General features: G+C 35.9%; 1 protein-coding gene and 1 pseudogene across 1 annotated transcript; one reads left to right on the plus strand and one right to left on the minus strand.

The window, feature by feature from the left end:
* LOC110291820 overlaps window positions 1-20021 on the plus strand; it is a 162011-nt pseudogene that overhangs the window by 70493 nt on the left and 71497 nt on the right.
* LOC110291709 (arylacetamide deacetylase-like 2) lies at window positions 1873-17421 on the minus strand. Its single transcript, XM_021158975.1, has 5 exons — window positions 17284-17421; window positions 11036-11258; window positions 7791-7860; window positions 5966-6137; window positions 1873-2475 (listed from the first exon to the last, which is right to left on the minus strand). The coding sequence occupies exons 1-5, from the start codon at window positions 17419-17421 to the stop codon at window positions 1873-1875; spliced, it is 1206 nt and encodes a 401-aa protein (XP_021014634.1).

A 20021-nucleotide genomic window follows, 5' to 3' on the forward strand; every position in this document is an offset into this window, starting at 1 on the left:
AAGAGGAATGGATAAGGAAAATGTGGTACATTTATACAATGGAGTACTACTCAGTTATTAAAAACACTGACTTCATGAAATTCTTAGGCAAATGGACAGAACTAGAAGATACCATCCTGAGTGAAGTAACCCAGTTACCAAAGAACATACACGGCATGCACTCACTGATAAGTGGATATTAGCCCAAAAGTTCGGAATAACTAAGACACAATTCACAGACCATATGAAGCCCAAGAACGAGGAAGACCGGAATGTATGGATGCTTCAGTGGGGGAGCAAAATACTCACAGGAGGAAATATGGAGACAGTGTGTAGCAGATACTGAAGAAAAGGCCATTTGGGTTTGGTGACTGTATGTGGGATGGATCCCCATTTGGCCAGACACGCTGGAGCTCCCTGGTACTGGACCTTCAACCAAAGAGTACACATGGAGGGACACCTGACCACAGTTGTGACATAGGATAGACTTGTTGGACATCAGTGGAAGGAGGATCTGCCCTTGGGCCTGAGAGTGTTTAGTGTTCCAGCTTAGGAAAATCCTAGGGATGGAAGACAGTAGTGGGTGGCTGGGTAGGGGAGCACCCTCATAGAGTCAGGATGATAGGATAGGGGATTTCTGAAGGGGAGACATGGAAAGGGGAAAACATTTGAAATGTAAAGAAAGAAACCATCCAAAACGAAACAAAAGAGGTATCCAAGAGAAATGATTAAAATAAAAATGTCCCTGTAGAGAAAATTAAAAAAAAAATTGACTATTGATTTCAATTTTAAGAGCCATAGAATAGGAATGTAAATAAACAAAATATATTTTTAAAAAAGAAAAAACAGAATAAGCACCAAACATGTCAAACAATCATACACAAGCAGCAGAATGACCAGGACCTCGGAGAATTAGCTTTAATTTCGCGGTTTCCCAGTGGAAATGCAGCTATTTTGAATTCATTTGTGCTGATAGGAACTTGGGTTCCATCATCACAGGAAAGCAAACGTGTCTGGAGATCATCAACTCAGATAACTCCCTGGATATGCAGTCTCTGCGCACACAGTGGATCACCACAGGAATTCAAAAGAATGCTATAAGTAATTGTAGTTGACTGTAGTTGACTAGGTACCATCCCTCCATTAAAGGGCTTTAGGAATATGTGCAGTAAAATGTTAACCGTTTCCTCCAATACATAGATTGTTCTCTTGAAAAGCAGTATATAAATTCCATGAGAAATGAATAACAAGAACAGCTACCTTAATTTATCTAGAACTGACTGAAATAATGTATGGATAGCACATGACTGGAAAAACCATAGCACAAGTACATTACAATGCTCAGTCGATACAAATGTCACTACAATTGTACTTTATCACATTTTCTTCTCATTTGTGGTTTCTTTTCTTTGATATTTATTAAAATTTTTCTTTTCTTGAGACAGCATGCCACTATATAGCCATGGTTGTACTAGAATTAGCTATATAGATCATCTGAACCTTGACTCTCAGATTTCTGTACCTTGTTGCCTCTGGGGTACTGGANAGGAATGTGCCANCCCAGCCAGTCATCAAGATTCCATCCATATTGCAAGCCTGTATGTCACCACATTTTTGCACTATCCTATCATTTTTGAAGACTCAGAATATATCTTTCCTGATAAATATAAATTAATTGCAATCATGAAGTGAATATCCTCATTTTAGTAATATTTCTAAGACTTAGAAGATGAAGTAACTTTCTCAAACATATCCAGTCCTCTTTATTCAAACTGAAATATAGTTTACCCCAAACTCAGATTATTTTGTGCCCATTCATCATACAGTAGCTCAAATACAGCTATCAGATTACTTTTCTAACTAGATCACTTCATGGCTACATGTACCTCTAGTTTATAGGTTTTCCTCTAACCAATGAATATACATATCTCTTATTTTAAATCCTAGATGTAAAGCCAATGTACCCATAGTGAATGAGAGAGCCCCATGAACACCTTCCTCTATGTGCTCATGAATAACCTGAACTCCAACATTTCTAAGCCGAGTGATATAAATGAAACTATCATCTCTCAATAGATCATGTTCACAAGAGAGGATGTAAGTGAGAGGCAAATTCTGCAACTGGGAGTCATTGACTAGCAAAGGAAACAGCCTGCTGTCTAGAAGTGCTGGGTAGGAAGCATTCCATTTTCCAAGGACTGGTTCAGTGTAAACATGGTTCTTTTTATACTTCTCAGGAAGAAAGTCACTCCAGTTAACAAACTTGAATAGGTGCCTTGATCCTTCGGGCATGTGCTCATTTCTCAATAAGGCCTGAGTCAGTGATGAGTCTTTAGTCACATATAGAGATGCCACCCGTAGCATCATCTCCCTGTGCAGGATTGGACCATGTCCATACTCTCGGTGAGATGGCAGAAAGGTGTCAATCATCTGTAGGCCAGGGTATATCAAGGCTTGTGCCTTGATTCTATGTTTGAATTCTGGATCATTTCGTAGCTAGAAATATAATGAATATTAATGAGTCAATAGCTTTCAAACAACAGGATTGGCAGTTTTACTTTAATAGCCTGAGGTAAAATTGATTTATTAATATGAAACATTACCAGTGATTTTTCTCATAAAATTTACTCATTAACTTAGACATGCACGTACATCATTCTGATTTCATCTGTTCAGGAACAATGCATATTCTGTTTCTTACACATTTATTCACATATAACAAGCAAACAGGAGTATGGTCAGGATGATCAGAAGCATCCTAGTAAAGATGACAGAATAACTACAATGTATTTGTTGTTCGTTTCTTTTAAGAGATTTAACTTTTGTTGTAATAATAAAGCTTTGTTGTGAATCTCAGGCTGTTCTAGAACATAGTTTCCTCCTGCCTCAGTTTCCCAATTTCTATAATAAAAATAATCATGTGTTACTGTGTCTAGTTTCTCTAGAAGAATATGTGACCTGAGTAATATAATGAGAAAAACTACAAATATAATGAAATACAATTGCCAATACTTATGTATAAAGTAAAGTCCAATGGAGCATGGCATGGTAAGGAAAACACTTAACATTTATCTAAGTAGTGTGGTGTGATAACAGTGATAGATGAAACAGAATAATTTATGAAAATCAGAAGATCAGAAAAGGATGCCGAATGTTGCATGTGAAGCCCTTGTTTCTTATCAGAAATAAGAGGAGTCTTGAGTCTGCAGCTAAAATCTTTTCTTCACGTACACTCTGTAGCAGTGAACCTAGACTTCACCTGTGAGCTTGAGAACCTCAAGAGCACCAGCTTCTACAGCACTTCTGCATCAGTGACTGTATCTGCTGCCATTCTTTGGGAAATCCCAAACTATTCAAAATGCTCTCAAGTGTAGAGAGAATCTCTTGTGCAATGTACAAAAATATCACTTGTCATTAAAATGCTGTTGGTCTATGAGCTTAGACAGGAAATGTGGAGGTGGAAGTTCTGGTATAGAGAGAGGATTTCTGGGATTGAGTCAGATGCTGCAAGATTTGCCTGAAACTCTGAAGAAGATGGTCAAGTGAACCTGAGGAGAGGTAATAACCACATGGAGATGTTAGAATAGAGGAAGTGGGATAATTAAACTAGTGGGCATAATTTAAAATGTGTGATCTACCCATTCATATATGGTTAAGTCTCAGAGTCATTATTTCTGAAACTTGTGCATGGGTGGGAAAACATGAGGATTTACTCAAGGCTATAAAGCCCTCATTAAAAAAAAAAAGAACTTACACAAAATGAAAGAATTCTGTGAAATTCCTTAGCTCATCACAAGGCTAACCATCTGCACTATTTCAAATTACAGAACAATAGAAGCAGGTTGTACAGGTCAGGAAGAAATGAAGAAATAAAAAATTTCTCAAGAAAATCTTTCTAGATTCTTGTTACTTCCCAGTGGTTTTAGAATAGGAATTTTCTAAATGAAATGAAGCCTTTCAGAGGAGTAGAGAAAGATTCTTCAATGAGCACAGTTTGTTTCAGCGTCTTCATGTGTATCAGGGCTTACAAGTGACTTAGCACACATGCTTGTACCTGAGGAACACCAAAGTTATAAGGTAGATGACCTTTTAATGCCATATTGAAATACAAAAGAAAATAGATGAGAAATTATTCCAATCAGATGTGGAGTACATGGAGATGGCTCAGTCATTAAATTATTAGTTGAAACAAGCTTGATGAGCTGAGTATAGATGGCCAGGACATATAAGCTTGGGTATAGCAACATACACCTGCTATGTCAGCACTGTGTGGATAGGTTGACTCAGGGAGAATCCTAAATTTAAATGTACAGTGAATCTAGCTGACTCAGAGGTCTTAGCCCCTGGTAAAGACCCATTTACAAAATTAAGGTAGAGAAATATGGAAGAAGACACCCAATGTCAACCTCTGGCATCTACATGCATAACCATACACATGAACATGCATATGTAAGTACACATATTTAAAATGTGTATAGTAACATAAACCCATGTACACACACACACACACACACACACACACACTAAATAAAAACTATTGCACTTAACACAGAAAAAGTAGGAGAACAATAGTTCTCTAGATAGTAGTTGAAAATTCAACATGCTCTAAATCAAAATAGTCTGGAATAAATGCCACAATATATTATCCATTAGGGAGAGGGTCTAGGCTTCAAATTTTATTAGTCCTGTGCTGTTTGAACCACTATATTCCTTATTCTTTTAATACCCACTGTACTAAAGCTAGCAAAATTTCATAATGGAAATATTTTCTTTACCTCGAAGTTTTCAGTTTTAATCTTTACTTTAAATTTCATTATAAAAAAAAAACTTTTCAAAGGTCATCACAAATACCCATTAATATCAGCATCATTTATTATAAACTCCTGAATTTGGATCATAGTACACTAAAACAATTTTAGAATACCATATGCTAAATCCTCTGTAGAGACATTGGTGACCAGGTAAAGGTCCTTTTTCACCAAAGAGGACAATTGCTGAATAGTTGGCAATGTTGACATTTATCTAGGACACTGAATACCTGATGAGGAACAGCAATGGATGTCTTAACCTTAGCAAGTCAGATGGGTCAGAGGGTCAAATCTAGCCCAAAACATCTGACCCTTGATGCACAGGAAGTAGACTTTGTGGCCACATCTGTACTTCTCACAATCATTTTACATGTGACAGTCTTTTGTGATGCCAACCTGGACTTTGTGGGAATGGTATCACCCTTACAACAGAATCAGAAGATGGCTTTACACTCTGTACAATGTTTCTACTGCCATAATTATAAGCAATTTCCACTGCCATGCCTTTCCTGCCATTATGAACTGTATATTTTAAACTAGGAGCTGTTAAAATCCCCTCTTTCTGTTAAATGCTTCTTGCCAGATATTTAGTCTCAGAGGAAAAGAGTGACTAATGCACTCATCAATGATATTTTTAAAAAGTGATAATTTTTATATTTTATTGATAGAAACTCAAATCATGAATATAAAATCCATTATTGTAAAGAATATAGTGGTTCATAATGTTGCATTTTTTTCCCTATCATTGGCAGGTTGAGCCAGAGTCATTACAGTTTCCTAATACCTGGTTCTTGAGTTGTTGTACCAGGAGGTCCATAAGTTCAAGGCCAGCACAACCTACAGAGCAATATAGGAAATCTTATCAAAAGCCCTTTTTGAAACAGTTTGCATTTAAAAGAGAGGTTTACATAGTCCTCTGGTGGCATATATACCTGGCAAGCATCCTGCCCTGGATTCAAAGCCTAGATCCTGCTCTGGACCTCTAAAAATGTAAGACTGTAAAAGCCTTTCCTAGGATTAGACAATAAAACTACATCTGAAGTAATATCATGCAAAATGGATAATCACACTTGTTTAGTTTAAATTTCACATTTAACAGTATAAAAGTAACACAAACACACCTGAAACACAGCTTCTTTTGCATTAGGATTAAAACATATATAATGCACATAACATACCAGCTGAGTCACTGTTGCTGCCAAGGTACCCCCAGAACTGTCTCCCATAATGCATATGCGAGAGGGATCCACTCTGTATTTTGCAAGAACTTTATCCTGGAGAAAGAACTTGGTCACATAAACACAGTCTTCAAGGGCGGCTGGAAATGGATACTGAGGAGCAAGCCTGTAGCTTTAGAGGCAAATCAAGAAAACCACAACAAATCCCTTGTTAAAGTTATGCAAGGAAATATCTCACTCTCACCAACAGATACACTGATATGTTGGTCCTACGTTGAATTCTCAGTTTCACAAATTACATAGAGCTCATTGGTCACTTCTGTCTTAAAGTGAGGACTAGATTGTGCTTAAGAGTTTGAGATATTGGGTGTAGGGAAATGACTGAGAAGGGGTGTTCACCCTGTGATGTCTGCATGTGTCAGTGGTCCCCAGTGCACACATTTCAGAATCATTGACAGGAATAACCAGAAACTGTGAATGCAGAAAATATGAGAGTAAATTATTTACAGATGACTTTAATTATAAATATATGTATGTATATACTCAGCAAAAATGTAGAATTTCGTATCTTAAACTGAAGATCAGCATTTAAATCAACATAATCATTATGAAACATGCATATTTTAAGTATACCAAAGATCTTATTTTTGAATTCTTTCATTAGAATAAATACTGCTATATCTTTAGAGTTGTGTGTTTTCTGTCTTTAGAGTGCACCTAAATGGAGTTCAAATTTTTATTTTTTCCATCTTAATATCTGCTAGAATTAGTGAATATTTCACATGCTTACATAAAACAGTGCCCATCATATGATCCTTGTACATGTTTATAATTTACTCCGTCTTAAATATTTAAAAACTAGCAAAATGACTTAAAATACTAATATTCTTCAAGGTAAAGAACAACAAGTAGCTGAAATCATGTAGAAATCTTAAACAATATACAAAATATCATACCATTAAAAAGCATATTTAAGATGATAATGTGCTAAATTTAGCTAAAATTAATGTATGAAAGGTACATCACTTTTCCTGTTTATAATATTTCTTAAAACCTAAGATTTTTTTTTTTTTTGGTTCCATTAACAAGCAATCATGAGCAGAATAGACTGAAATCTCTGGTAGGTTTTACGGCCCTTAATATACTCTCAACTATATAATTCCTTTCAGTAATTTCCCCCGAGTTCTGTAAGTCTGTAAAGTCTATTTCTACGACAGGCACTGTGGATCTGGCAAAGTGTATAGCAAAGTCTTCATCCTTCTGATGAGAGTTTCAGTAGTACAGAGGAAACTGTTGTTCATAAAGTAAAAAAGAAGTTGCTCATATTTTATATTTTAGTGGAAATGTTGATAAAAGCTATGAGATAATAAGATATTGTCTTGGTAAAGTCTTAAAATATTCAAAAATTTCCTAACATTTTTACCTAAAAACACTGTAACCAAGAACAACAGCAACCTTATACTGTTTTATAGCCAGGACAAATAAAACCCAAAATCCCAAGCACATAATGAGTACAATTTTTAGGCAAGTTACTTGCAAATGAAGTTAGCTACTTGTGAAACCTGGAATTCATACTTTTAGAGATGTCAAAGCTGTGACAATAACGATGTTTATTCCTCTGGTTATATAACTGTGTCTACAATGACAAATATCACAGCAGATACTAATCCCTTTGTAGATATATTGATATAAAACTTCTATTAAAAGTTATATATCAAAATCCCCCAGGATATAGCTATATGATAGCTAGGTGACAAGCTGTGAAACAGTCAAGTTTATATTGTGAGGAATCATGATGTGGTAAAAAGTATTATTATTCTCTTACTCAATTCCTACAACAACAGCACCAAGCTTGTTAGACGTGAGTCTGTTCAGGTTGTCATGAGCTTCTACCTCTGAAATGAATGAAATAAATATAAATTGGTGCACTGTAAATAGAAAAACAATGACAAACCACCAATACCTATGAATGTGGTAGAAATGAGTTGTGGTAAATTGATGGAACACTGTAGTCCCCACTTTTGTTCTCATGTAGAGAAATACTGTTAGAAATTAGGAAATAAAAAGTAAATTGTCTCCAACTCATTACCACCATATTCCTTAAAACCCTTGGTAGAAGGATTGGGAAGTATGGAATTAAGTTGAGAAATAACATTGTAGCTAGTGTTATAATTGTCACAAAAGAAGATAATTACTATAGTTATTTTTTAAAGGAATTTTATAATGAAGGGACATCAGCTTACTTAAAGCACAATGCAATTTTACTGTAATTAAAACGAATGATTTTTTTTCCTTTGCCAAAGTCTTACATTTTTACATAAGGTCATGCATATTTAATAGACATAGAAGTAAACTTCATATTAACTTTCTGTATAGAAAAGTAATTTAAAGTGGATAAAATCAAGTAATAGCCTGGTCTTACTTACATTTGGAGTTCCTTAAAAAAGTAAACTGTGGATGGAATAAAGTCATAATCAACTTAAAAGGATTAGATAGGAGAGCAAAGGAAAATGCTTCACAGGCAGCAATGTCAGTGTTCCTTTAAGATAGCAAAATATATTGATTAACATAAATGTATAAATTGCCATCTATCATGTTAGACATAAAATCATAAAAATACAATAACCATGAAGAAACATATTGGAGAAAAATTCAAATATTTCAGTGAAAATTAATGTTTATGAGAGCTTCCAAGGCTCAGAGAAATATATGTAACCAAGTAGAGGCAGAAAGTGGACAAAATTATAAAATTAGGAATGAAAAATCTATACATCAATGTTCAACCAAAGGTTTATACTTAGGTGGTCAATATGTCTCAAATGTTGATCAATAATTTCTGTAGCTATATTTTCAAGGCATGGAAGGTGAGAAAGAAGGTGCCAGAAATGAAGATCAGGATGTACTCTAAATGTTAAGCTACCAAGTATGGGCAGGAACAGGAAGCTGCTCAGAATTCTGTGCCCAGAACACATCATAAAGTGTAGGAGATAAGAGACTGTAACGCAGTGTACAATGGTTACTGCGGAGGGATATCTGCCTTTCTTCTGTTCTTGGAAGATGTATTTATTTCTCTGTTTACACTTTGAGAAAGAAATATGATGATACCTGTTAAGGAATTCACATGATACACTAATAACCAGGAATGCACAATAGTCTACAGCTGAATTGATTGAACTTAAATCCAGCAACAATGTTAGAGAAGGGAAATAGCCAATATCAACAGTATGGGTATGGGGGTTAGAGTGGAAACAAATGAAGAATAAAGTACAGGAAAACATGGAACTAAAAACTGAAGAATAAAATACTAGAATGTGGGGAATATTAATATTGGTAAAGTACAAACAATTAACTTATTTCATCATGGTTTAGCTTTTCTCTTGTTTTAATGTTGCAGTTGCAAAGGAAGGGATAAAGGAGGAAAAATAAAGGACACAGAAATTTCTTTTACACAAGCTAACAGTGGAGCAAAGAGAAAGGATTTCTCTCAGACTATGCTTCTGTAAGAAAGAGTCAAAAGCCAAGAAAGAGACAAACATGGAAACAAGTCTTAGAAAATAAAGAACGATAAGATAATTAGAAAGAACAGCCAGGGGCCTACAGAGGTCATGGCAGAAAAGACAGTGCATACTTAGGAATCAACAAAGGGGGCACAATTCTAGGTAGAAGAAACACAAATTAGGTAATGAATTGGAAGGAAATATAATTCCAAGGAAATGGAGACTCATTTTGATGACATAAGATAAACCTGACTTATCCCAGGATGTAAGAAGAGAGTAATGAAGAAGGGATTGATAAGATGACAGTAGGTTTCAGACAGTGTAGACAGGTAAGGAGAGAGGTGGACTGGAAGACACCAGATATGCACCTTTATTCCAGAAGAACAGGTAAGGATGGAAATAGGATGACAATTTAGACATTGGAGCACAACAGAGGGCTTAAGTGCTTCTGAGAGGTAGAATTTTCCAGCCACACGGAGAGCTTGCATGGGCTGCTCATCCCTGATTTCTGCTTACAGGCCTCTTGCTTCCTTGTCTTTCTGTTGGACTTTGAAAACATTTCTGACTCTATTTGTTTTTCAGCACTAAAGCATGATGATAACACCTATCTGAACTAACTCAGCAGAAGTCTCTGAAATACCTTTCTGAAACATGCTCACTCAGTTTGCTGCCCAGCTTTCCACAGTGGTGTTTTAGCTTAACTTGAAATATTCACAGATTATGAAGAGAAAATACTAGATATTATGATTAAGCTACCGATTCACTGAGGACAGGAGTTCCATTACTTGTTCATTAAATCTGTTAAGTACACAGTACAACATCCTAATGCTTTTCTATGTAGTAAATCCATAAGTCATCAAGTTTAAAATTCTCCCTTTCCCCCTGAGTTCTTATGTCTATCTCTGTCTCTCTCCCTCTGTCTGTTTTCTCTGTCTGTCTCTGTCCCTGTCTCTCTGTCTCTGTCTCTGTCTCTCTCTCTCTCTCTTTCTCTCTCTGTGTGTGTGTGTGTGTGTTTGTGTGTGTGTGTGTTGTAGCAACCACACTTACCTCTGGACAAGAATACAGAAGTTTAAGCCAGGAACTGATAACTCAGGTTTATTTCACTTTTATCATTTCAATACTAAGTTATGCTTTGATTTCTAACCCTCAAATGTTATTGTTATATCACAATCTGCTACTTGAACAAATGTGGTGTTCAGTATTACAATTATATTTCTGATCTGACAACTAAAGCAACTGGTTCATGTAAATGTTTCATACAATATATGTGAAATTTATGTTATTTTAGTCTGAATTCCAAGTTTATCATTTATACTTCCAAGTCTAGGCTATCCACATGTTTATTTAAAAGTAACATTTTCCTAATGAAACAATCTTATTTCTACAAGATTGTTTTAATTACCAAGCTTTAAATGAAGAAACACGTGGCGGCCACAACCCATACTTTCTCATGTATGTCTGCTAAGAAGTACATATTGCCCAAGTCAACATTATATTGACAAAACTCTGTCAATACGCAGCACCTTTTTGAATATAAATATATGAACAACACACATATCAGAAATACACTTACTGCAACTTCCGAAGACAAAGATACCTCCATGAATGGAAATCACTGCTGGTCTCTCTCTTTGAGGCTTCCTCTTTGGCAAGTACAGACGTACAGGGATGTTATTGAAGTCTGTGTCAATCACTGTAACATTTTCATCTGAAACTGCTTGTACAATGTAAAATGTTGCCACAGTTGAAAATATTTTTTCATATTTCATGAGACCTATTTTTTCAAATAATATGGCCTATAAAAGCATGACAAAAATTTTAACCATTATTCATTTTTATTTTAATAACAACAATACACATATGTAATGATAGAAATAATGGGATAATTCTCTAGAGGACTGATTTAATTTTCAGACTGTATTTTGTAGCATGGATATCTCAGTGTGTTTATCTGCATCAGACCAGCACAAGATTGAGTTCATGAACAAGAAAGTTTTAGGACTTTTTGGAAGTTATCATCAACATTTCAGTAGAGATTAGAGAACTAGAAAGTCCTGAGATTTTAAAGCCACCCCCAGAGTCCTACTCTGTGCCCCACCACTATACTCTTTGTGTTGGGGAGGCTCCCAGCATAATTTCAGTTAAATCATTGTATATTTTTATGTGACTAGAGTATTCCAGATACGATATTGTGCCAGTCTTATGATTCTAAAGTCATAAAGGTATATCCATCTACATTGATGGTATACTAACTCAAGAAACTCCTATGGTTGACCAATGTTACACAGATAGTAACTGAAAGAACAATGGTAATCCCATTTATATAGGTTAGTGCTTTTTTGTATAAGCAGCTGATATATTATAGATCTAAAAAACCAAAAGTTAATAAAATGCTAAATTCTAGAGGATTGTAATAAATACAAAGAAAAATGGTAAGTGTATAAAGAATTGTGTATGAGGAGTGAAAAGTGATGTTGATGGTATTAGAGGTTCTGTTTTGTCACATTCAAGAGTTTTTCAATAGTATAAAGCTCAATTCAAAACCAAATATGTACATATAAAAATATGCTCATGCAGAAAAACATCCATTAAGAAAAGCCCAGGGCCAGAGAGTTTTAGCACAATATTCTACTAGATGAGGAGCTAATACCAACACTCCTCAAATTATTTCACAAAATACAAACAGAACGAACATTGCCAAATTTGTTCTATGAGGCCACAGTCATACCCAAACCACACAAAAATTCAACAAAGGAAAGAATTACATACCAATTTCCCTATGAACATAGATAGAAAATGCTCAAATACTGAATCCAATGTCATATCAATTATACCATCTACCATGATCAAATAGGCTTTATGCCAGAGATGAAGGGTTAGTTCAACATCAGACAATCAGTATGTAATTCAGAATAAAAGATTTGAATGAAAAACAAAACAAAACACATGACCATCTCATCAGGTGCCAAAAAAAAAAAGCCTTTGAGAAAATTCAACCTCCTTCAAGATAATATTCATGGAAAGATTAAGGATATAAGGCAATTTGCAACGAAGCCCATAGCCAAAAATTAAATGGAGTGAACTCAAAGTAATTCCACTGAAAGATGGAACAAAACAAGGCTGTCTACTCTCTCCATATCTACTCAATATAGTACTTGAAGTTCTAACTAGAGCAATCAAAAAACTGGAGAAAAATCAAGCATGATATGTACCAACTTAAAAATGATCATTATCTCTTAAATAAAGAATAAACATGTTATAATGCATAAAACTAGAGGAGCTAAGTAACAAGAAGAGATCAAGGGAGAACACATTGCTCCCCTGGGAAGGGGGATTAGAATAGAGTTTGCAGGTGGATGAAGGGCAGGTGGCAATGGGAAGAGGGGGATTAGGTGAGGCAGAGAGAGATTTGAGAGAAACAATTGAAAGTGGCAGACATTTGGTTTGTGATGCAAAAATCAGTGCAGTAGAAACTTCTTAGAATCTATGAGTATCTATTTGCAGATGATATGATTATATATATATGAAAACCATACCACCAGGCAACATCTACAGTGGATTAACAGTTTCAGCAAAATAAGAGGATACAAAAAACTCACAAAAATCAAATAGCCTTCCTATGTTAAAATGACAGTTTGAGAAAAGAAAATAGGGAAATAATACTTTTCACAATAGCCTTAAAAATTAAAATATTATGGAGTAACTCTACTCAAGCAAATGAAAGATTTGTATGATAAAACCTTTAATACATTGAAGAGAAATATAGAATAAGGTATTAGAAAATGTAAAAATCTACATTGGTCATGAATCAGTAGGATTAATACAGTTAATATACCAACCTCACCAAAAGCCATATAAGATTCACTCAAATCCTCATCAAAATTCTATCACAGTTCTTTGGAGAAATTGCAATGATAATTTTGAGCTTCATATGAAAACACAAAATAGCAATGACAGCTAAAACAATCCTAAATAATAAAATAACTAGTAGAGGTATCACCACCCCTAGTCTCAAATTGTACTATAGAAGTATAATAATAAAATCAGCATGGTATTGGCATAAAAACAGATGCACAGATCAATGAAATCAAGTGAAGGCCCAGTCATAAATCTACATACCTATAGACATCTGACTTTTGATAAGGAAGACAGAAATACATACAGGAAGAAAGATAACATCTTCAACATACAGTGGCAGTCAAAATAGTTTGCTGCATGTAGAAGAATGCAAATAAATTCATATATTTCACTCTGCATAACACTCAACTTCAAATGGATCAAGGATCACTACATAATGCTAGATATCCTGAATCTGATAAAAGAAAAAGCATAGAATAGTTTTGATCTCATAGGGGCAAGAAGAATCATTCTGAGTGAGACACCATTAGCACAGGCACTAAGAACAGCAATTAATGAATGGGACCACATGAAACTGAAAGGGTTCTATATAGCGAAGGACAATATCATTTGGACAAAATAGTAGGCTACAGAATGAATAAAGATACTTACCAAATATACAACCAGCAGAAGACTAATATCAAAACTATATGAGGAACTAAAACATCTGGACATTAATAAAATAACCAACTTAAAAATGGGGGTATAGAATTAAAATTAGAGTTCTCAAAAAATGAAACACAGATGGCTGAGAAGAATCACCTAGAGAAATATTCCTATGCATAGTCATCAAGGAAATGAATATCAAAACTCCTTTGAGAGTTCACCTTCCACGAGCTAGAATGGATAAGATCAATAAACAAACCACAGCTCATGCTGGTAGGGAGATTGGGCTAGAAGGGCATTTATCATGACAGTGCGAACATGAATAGTCACTATGGATATCAGCATAGTGGTTCCTAGGGAAGCACAAGATCTATCTGTGTCCAGATCCAGCTTTATCACTCTTGGGCATATACCTGAAGGACTTGATATCCTACTTTAGAGACATTTGGTCAAGCCTCTTCATGACTTCTCTCTTTATAACAGCCAGAAATTGGAAAACACTCTAGATGTCCACCAACAGATGAATAGATAATGAAAACGGTGTTATTTTTGTAAATATAAAACGATTCAGTTATAAAGTTGAAATCATAAAATTTGAAGGTAAATTGATGAAGCTAGAAAAAAAATCATCCTGGTTGAGGTAATCCAAATAGTGTATGTATTTTCTTATATTTGGATTTTAACTTTTAAGATTTCCATAGACATACAAAACTTTTATAACCATAGAGGTTAGGCATAGAGTAAGGGACTATGGAAAAGTAGTGGATATCTTAAGGGAGAAAAAAGAGATTGCACTTTTATGGAGCAAAAGTGGGGAGAGTGGAACAGGAGGATTAAATGGCAAGGAGGAAGAAAAATGAGCTAAGCAACACAATAGTAGGAGAAACATCCAATACTAAGGGCCATTTGAGAGTCACATGGAATACTACTATTGTAGAAGCTTCTTCATGCAGTGATAATAACTAACTGTGAGAGACCAAACTGTGGGGAACTAGGCCCTCAGTAGCTCTCACCCTGAAGATCCTCTGACCCTTTGAAGGGAACTATGTCACCCCCTCCTTCATTGCCTCCACCTGGCACCTGAGACTGCCAACTTCACTCCCTCCTTCACTTGGCGCCTAGAACTGCTTAGATTCAGGCAGCTTCACCTCCTCCTCCATGTCTCCGTTTGGTGCCTGGGACTGTTTATGGCATCCAAGATAAACTGCAGAATGCTTGAAGGCCACCCGGGACTGTTAGGGGGCCGACATTCCAAGATAAGCTAAGAGAAGCCTGTAATCAGCATTCTCCCCAGATGCCCATCCCTTTCTCTGTATTTTATTATGCCACCTGGACCCCTCCCTATTTTCTCTCACTGTGTGCTTATAATCAGGCTCCTAGCTTTCATTAAACAGATCTTGACAACTCTTTGCTTGGTCTCACTCCCCTTTCTCCACCACTTTTCTTTGCAGGCCTAGGTCCTCCTCGACCCACTGGACGGGACAACTAACTACTTATAAATTGTACTGCAAGTGGAAGTTTGTCCACCACTATGAAGAATATTTAAATAACTAAGTTTGTCCATATATATGCATATATAAGTAAAATCATTTATGCATCTACATATGTCATTAACTTTGAAATATGAGAAATAAGAATTAATCAAAAATTGGGCATTTTCTGAATACATTCCTGTTGATGAGGAGATAAGTGTCAGTCTCTTATTCCTGACAGACTCAGAGAAGATGTATCAGTTTCTCTACTGAAACACAATGTCCATCCACCTCTTCTACTGTCCAGTAAAGTGAGATGTGAATCAGCAAAAAAGAAAGTGGTTCCTGGATGATTCAGCACATGTTGGACTCTGGGAATAAGATGTGTAAGATGTCTAGATGGGAAAGTTGGCAGCCCTTCTCCAGTGTATTGACAGCAATTTCTCATCTCCCACACTTTTGCATGACTTTGTCATTCATTGTTTTCTTTTGCCTAGGCTTCCTATCATTCTGTACTGGTAAGGCGTCCAGAGAAAAGCATATTTTGGTTAATGGTAGCCTGCTGTATTCTATGTGTTTAAATTATATCTTTGCCATTTTTAATAAAAGGTCTGAATTCCAGCCAACAACTGAGAACTCAAGAAGATAATAATAGCAGTAGATGTCAAGAAGTGACTTTTGATCACTGTGGTCTTGGGGACATGTCAGTGAACTTTCAGATTACAAATACATCTATTCTGTTTATGAGAACACAGTGCAGCTCTCCAGGAGATTTTGCAGATGGATATCACAACAGACTATTAGAAATCCAGATGGAAGAGCCAACTATCGTCCACAAATAAATGCAGGAAAGTGATTTGAGGAAACAAAATAAATTCCACTAACTCATCTGCATGTTATTTATACATATTTTATCTAATTGTAAATATATTACAATTACTTAGAGAGATGTTTTCATCATCATCAGAAAATCTGTTCACATAGTTAGTATTGACAATATGTACTTAAATCAAAATTTATTTTAAAGCCTCAATAAAGTAATACAAAGCATATACAAAGCTTCTATGAGCAGAAATCTTGAGAAGAAGTTTAAAAAACAAAATCACTGGAACAGCAAATAATTAAATACACCAAAAATTTAAACTTAATTTTCACAGACTGTATTAGCTTATTACATTGCTGAGAGCATCAAACACATCTAATCTTCTTAATTCCCAAATATTAGACATACTAATTTTTTATTCTGATGTTGATATATGGCAACTACATTTAGTATTATAATAAACACTGTATGTTCACCTGTTTATAGAAAATCAGTTAGGATTATTTTTAAAATTTTAAAGAAAATTAAAAACAAATCAGCTATTTTTTTTAAATCAGGATTATCTGGTTTACATATCACAAAAATGCCAGGAAATGGTGACACATGACTTTGATCCCAAAACTCAGGAGACTGAATTCTGAGTTAGAGGCCATCCTATTCTATATAGATCAAGTTTCAGGAAGGATCAGGGCTATACAGAGAAACCCTGTCTTGAAAAACCAAAACCAAATCAAGGAAACAAAGAAACCACCACCACCCCATAAAAATAAAAAAATCAAAACAAAACAAAAAGAAAAAAGCACAATAAAAAACACCACAACGAACCACCACTACCAGCAACAACAACAACAAACAAATACAAAAAACATAACCACAAAAAACCCCCAAAAACAAACCAAAAAGCAAGCAACAACAAAACAAAGAAAATTAAAACCTGAAATCACTTTCAAAAACTTTAAATTAAAAGAAGTTTCAATTATACTTATACCATGGTGCCCTGATTCCCCGTTTAAAATACATTACCATATGTGAAGCCACTTTTATAAGAGTATCCGTGAATCTCACTTTCCAAGGTTCTTCAATATTCTCTGGAATGGGTGAATAAAGACAATAAGCCAATAAAATACAAGAGAATCCAAAGCACAGAGTCTTGTATCCCATGATAAATCTCCTGCGAACCTGTGTGCTGTGATCGTGAACAGCATCCCATATATGGAAGACAAAGGTAGGTAAACTGTGTAAGATCCGATGATGGTATTAGCAATGGAGTTCTAAGATCAAGTCACTGTTGAAACTGGTTATGCAACTGCAATGCTTTCTGGAACAGAACTTACTACAAAATGTCTGATAAAGTATGCAGCAGTGGCAAAACCTTATGAGAGCAGTGAGTTCCTAGTTCACCACAGCATACCAGGAGAGCAGAAGCATTAGGAAACCTAATTAGAGCACATAAAAAAGACCAAGAAATCCCTTTGTTCTATTGCCATTTGCAAAGAGTAGAAGCAACACTATGAAAACAACATAAAATGTTAGGCAACATTTGATCATCCTTAAGGCTAACAACCACAGCACAGGTCATTTAGAAAATTTCAATGAAATGAAATTGCTATTCTTTTCCAACTTACCAACCAATTCATCTAATACTTAGATTTGTACATAGCTCACCACATATTAAACATAAACCTTGTAGATTCATATAGTTACTTGTACAATCATGGAAAAAACTACACTTTGATTAAACACTTGCTGCATCCTGTTACTTCATATATTCAGATTAGATGAAAATTTTTAAAAATTGAGTAAGACTTGGCATCATCTGTTCCCCTGTGAAAATTTTTCTCTGTTTCTCCTAACCAAATTCTACCAGCTCTTCCATAGACCACCTACCTCAGGTGAGGGCTTTTCCACCTTCCCCATTAACCTGTGGGGCAGAAGCCTTTCTTAGCATTCCTCTCATGTTGCAATCATCACACAACCCTGCTTTGATGTCCATCTGAACACTGGAATTCCTGGGTCAAAAGTCATTCTCCAATTTGGGGAACTAAAAGGGTATGGATCATGGATAGAGGAAGTTAAGGAGGCTGCAAACAAGTTGAACGGATCAACCCTGCATGTGCATCCTGGAAGCATCAACCCACTACTTAAAATATTAGGTTACTTTTGCATATTCTTTTTACCTTCTCTCCTCTGAAGGGCAAAGAATTCACATGGAGTTCAATTGACCTTATTCTCACTCCCATCCAGTCAGGTTAGCTCTGTTTACTCTCAAATATTCAAAAGATGAATTATAATCAGTAGGAAAGAAATCATTAAAAAGCTTTTATCTGTCTGGCTTCTGACATCACATTTTATTTCTTAATAAGTTTATGTAGAAGCATAAACATGAAAGCATGAGGACATGCCAATAATACTTATGTCAACAGTATCAGAGGAAAACATAAATGTCAAAGGCAACAAAGCCTGAGAGATGTTTTCCTGCCCTGATTTCCTGTGTATCCAGGTGACTCTCATGAGCACAAGAGAGAACTGGTTGGGGGAGAGGGGTTGCTCTGGAGGGGGGGCATTCTGTGTTGGAAGAGACTGAATGTGAGCTAGTGCAAACTGAGAGAGGACACCAAACCACACTGCAGTATCTCCGTGTACTGCAAGCAGTATAAACACAGAGGAATCCCCAACAAACTCACAACTGCTGACAAAACAAAGTAAAAACCGTGGAGTAAATAGAATTCTAAGGTGACCCTCAAGGTTCCCAGTCACTGGGAGATACACATTATCTGACATAGTCAATTAAACAATAAGCTTAGTACTCTGAGGAGAAATTTTGTAAGTGAAATGAAATTTTCAAACAAGGGGCCTTCAGACCAGGTGGCTAGATTAGATGCCCTAACCAATCACGTGGTCCCTTAAATCAAGGGTTTACATTTTCTGCACAAAAGACAAGTCTGAGAGGGGAAAAATGGAGACCAAATGAGATATCTCAATTGCCTCTTAAAGTAAAAGGGGTCACATGGCCACCTTTAAAAAAGATACTGCTTCCCAATCAAGTAACTGGGGAAAAAAAGCCTAAAAACAAATTTAAGGCAGTTATGGTTATGCACAGCTGAATCCCCAGCAATAGGGATTTCACTTGGAAGGAGAATTTTGAGTTCAAAGTGAATCTTGGCAGCATAGTGTGCTTCAGGTCAGCTTTACTATGAAGCAATACTTTTTCTCAAAATATAAAAGAGACTGGTAGGGAGGAAGAGACAAAGAGAGATGGGGGAGGAAGAGCAGGAGGGAAAGTGGGAGGAATAAAAGAGGGAAAGAAAGAGAGAAGGGGAAGATTAAGAAGTAGACAAGGTAGGAGAGGGAGAGAGAGAAAGAGAGGGACAAGGGGATAGGGAGGGGAAGGGGAGAGGAGAAAGGAGGACATGGAGGGATAGGGGTACAGGTATAGTTAGAAGGAGGGGAAGAGGTAGAGAGGGAGAGGAAAGGTGGGGGGGGGAAGAGGGAATGTTCTTAGACAGAATGATTCCTTAGTTTCACAGCCATAGAAAATTACAGAGGTTCAGTATATAATATCTAAAGATCTGTACCTTGTAGCACACTTTGCTAGTTGGTTTTTATTTTCCACCAGTTGCTGGCTTCACATGCAACAGGCAAAATCAGAATGATTTTATGTGGGGACTGAGCACCCAGGCCAAAGTTATAGGGGTCTGAATTTTCAGTGGGGGTTGTGAGAGGGTATTCTAATTACTGATATAAATGTTGATCACTGTGAG

Source organism: Mus caroli, chromosome 3 (assembly GCF_900094665.2).
Source record: "Mus caroli chromosome 3, CAROLI_EIJ_v1.1, whole genome shotgun sequence".
Taxonomy (NCBI): domain Eukaryota; kingdom Metazoa; phylum Chordata; class Mammalia; order Rodentia; family Muridae; genus Mus; species Mus caroli.

Bases quoted from the DNA above. Each gene is read 5' to 3' on its own strand.
- LOC110291709 (XM_021158975.1), bottom strand. From the start codon at position 17,421: ATGGGATACAAGACTCTGTGCTTTGGATTCTCTTGTATTTTATTGGCT. The intron at 7,861-11,035 runs GTAAGTGTATTT...CATTCATTTCAG, and splicing joins CTTTGTCTTCGGAAGTTGCA to AGGTAGAAGCTCATGACAAC. The intron at 2,476-5,965 runs GTATGTTATGTG...TTATATTTCTAG, and splicing joins CAGCAACAGTGACTCAGCTG to CTACGAAATGATCCAGAATT.